At 41.9% G+C, this 2,583-nt stretch overlaps 1 protein-coding gene across 1 annotated transcript; it reads left to right on the forward strand.

Annotated features, from left to right (window-relative positions):
• Positions 1 to 360: 360 nt before the first annotated feature.
• Positions 361 to 1,389, forward strand: LOC106012073 (neurotensin receptor type 2-like). Its single transcript, XM_013083796.1, has one exon. The coding sequence runs from the start codon at positions 361 to 363 to the stop codon at positions 1,387 to 1,389; it is 1,029 nt and encodes a 342-aa protein (XP_012939250.1).
• The last annotated feature ends 1,194 nt before the right edge of the window (positions 1,390 to 2,583 follow it).

The raw sequence follows: 2,583 nt of genomic DNA on the forward strand, positions 1-2,583 counted from the left end.
ATTATTATTATTATTATTATTATTATTATTATTATTATTATTATTATTATTATCATTATTGCCGATGGTGGTGGTGTTGTTGTTGCTGCTGCTTTTCTGCTGCTGCTGTTGTTGTTGTTGTTGTTGTCCTTGTTGTTGTTGTTGTTGTTGTTGTCCTTGTTGTAGTTGTTGTTGTGGTGGCGGTGGTGGTGGTGGTGGTGGTGGCGGTGGTGGTGGTGGTGGTGGTGTTATATATTATAATATGTCTATAGGTATAGATATATCATATGAAATGTTCTCACGTTCTTTCGCTTCTTCCTATAAAATAGGTGTGACTGTGAGACTTTACTTTTGTGGAACCAGCAGCTTGTGATATCAGAAATGTCTTCGATAGACTACAGCCACACTCCATCGTTTGAACAAGACAAGGAACCTATGATAGACGATGATGTCTTCAACGTTTTAATCATCGTTTTATATGTCGTTGCCCTAGGAATAATCTGCTTATTTGGCATTATATTCAACGCAATCAACATTTACGTGTTTTTCAAGCAGGGATTCAAAGACACCGTCAACATCACTCTTTTCAGTCTGGCCGTTTCCGATATGGGAAATGTGGTAACGCTCCTGTGGATGAGTGTCTGCTTCAACCCTTTGTTCGCCAAATCTGTTCTGCCTATGGTTTATTACGACCTAAGCTATATAACATCTGGGTGGCCTCACACTATTTTCGCACGGATCTCCAGCCTGATCACAGTCTTTGTCACGTTTGAGAGGTGTCTGTGTATCGCTCTGCCCCTCAAAGTGAAGGCGATCATAACACCAAGACGTACGATTTATGTAATTGTTAGCATATACATAGGTGTGGCTGCTTGCGCTGTTCCTGCGTTCTACTCTGTCAGTCTGGGGCCAAAACATGATTCAGAAGTAAACATGACCATGTTAGGAATAGTGTATACCGCCAACGGCGTTTTTATTGAGGGTATATCTCTTTACATCAGCTCTGTCTCTCAGGTTGCTTCATTCATCTCTGTAATCGTGTTTACGGTAATCCTTGTCCAAAACCTTCTGATCAAATCAAGATGGCGCAAGTCGAGTTCCAGCTCCGCAAAGCAGGAATCTTTATCGAATAGAGACATGAAAGTTGTGAAAATGGTTCTGTCTATTGCTGTTATCTTCATAGTTGGCTTATCCCCCAGTGTTGCCAACATCTTTACGATATTGGCCGTCCCAGAGTTCAACTATTACGGGGAATACCATCAGATCTATTTGATCCTATGGGCTATAAGCTTTCTGCTGGTAACGACAAATTCAGCGGTGAATATATTTGTGTATTACTATATGAGTTCGAAATTTAAAGAAATTCTCGACGAAACGCTCAAAAAAGTAAGAGGGAAATGTTGTGCGTGAGGTACACTGACGCTCGCTGTGTTACGCCCTCTCTCACGTATGGATTTTATAAATGGGTTCTCAGAGACAACTTGCTACCCAAGAATTACAAAGTTCTATCTGCTCAGTGCCTACTTTTGAGAAAATTGACGTCAGTGTAACTGTTCAGGTCTTATTGCTCGCGTCAAAAAGTGTTGAGTTTCACAAAACGTCAAGCTTTTTCGAATGCACTTTTTTGAGTAACTAGCTTCTGAGACAAAAGAAGGTTGACACGAGTGACTGTGGCGGTGGTAGGCCAAAAAATGTGAAGGGCTTCGGTTGCTTCCACTTCTTTACCACCAAATAGCAAGCAATAAGACCTAAACAGCTACACTGCTTTTTTCTATCCTCTCGGCGAGCAACGGCATTTTGAGAACCATTCAAACGAGAAGAGTCACCATTGTCATCCATCTCTTTGTTCTAAATTAGATCTTCTGGCTGAAAAAGACGCCTTAAAATTGGTTTGACGTGATTTATAACTGTTAAATCTCAGCGGCACAAACACAAACATGCTTACACAGCACTTCAAACATAATCATATTCCTTCCATGAGCTGGATTAGGCCGTGTAGTCGAGGAGAGTTGAACGCACCTAACAAACGTCCCAAGAAGGTGTATGTATCTGTGTCACTGGGGGAACATTATGGTTTTGGCCAGCTACTTATTTGCTTACTTACATACTTACTTACTTTGCTTTATCCTTACTTTCGTACCTTTAGGTTGTCGAGGGGAGAAAAAGATTTCTGCTACTGCTCGGACAAAATATGTGACGACTAGAGTCTTATAGAGTTGTAAAAAAATAAAACGTTATTAATCTGTTTATAGAGGGTGCTGACATACGCGATCGGGTCGGGTCGCTTTCTTGTGGTTTCAGTGCACACTACAACCCCGCTACGATTGTACCCGACGACCTGGCAGTTAAAGTAGAGAAACCTTTAACCTACATGCGACTACACAGAGGGCGTAAACCCGGGCTACGATTTGCTGAACCTTTGACCCAGGAACATATAAAATAGGTCTACGGTACTCTTGACTTCCCGCACTCCCGCTCTCTGTCTCTGTCTCTGTCTCTGTCTCTGTCTCTCTGTCTCTCTCTCTCTCTCTCTGTCTCTCTCTCTCTATCTCTCTCTCGCTCTCTCTCTCTCTCTCTCTCTTTTTGTGTGTGTGTGTGTGTGTG

Source organism: Aplysia californica, unplaced genomic scaffold (genome assembly GCF_000002075.1).
Source record: "Aplysia californica isolate F4 #8 unplaced genomic scaffold, AplCal3.0 scaffold00255, whole genome shotgun sequence".
In the NCBI taxonomy this organism is placed as follows: domain Eukaryota; kingdom Metazoa; phylum Mollusca; class Gastropoda; order Aplysiida; family Aplysiidae; genus Aplysia; species Aplysia californica.

Excerpts from the sequence above, each read along its gene's own strand:
- LOC106012073 (XM_013083796.1), top strand. The coding sequence starts at position 361 with ATGTCTTCGATAGACTACAGCCACACTCCATCGTTTGAACAAGACAAG.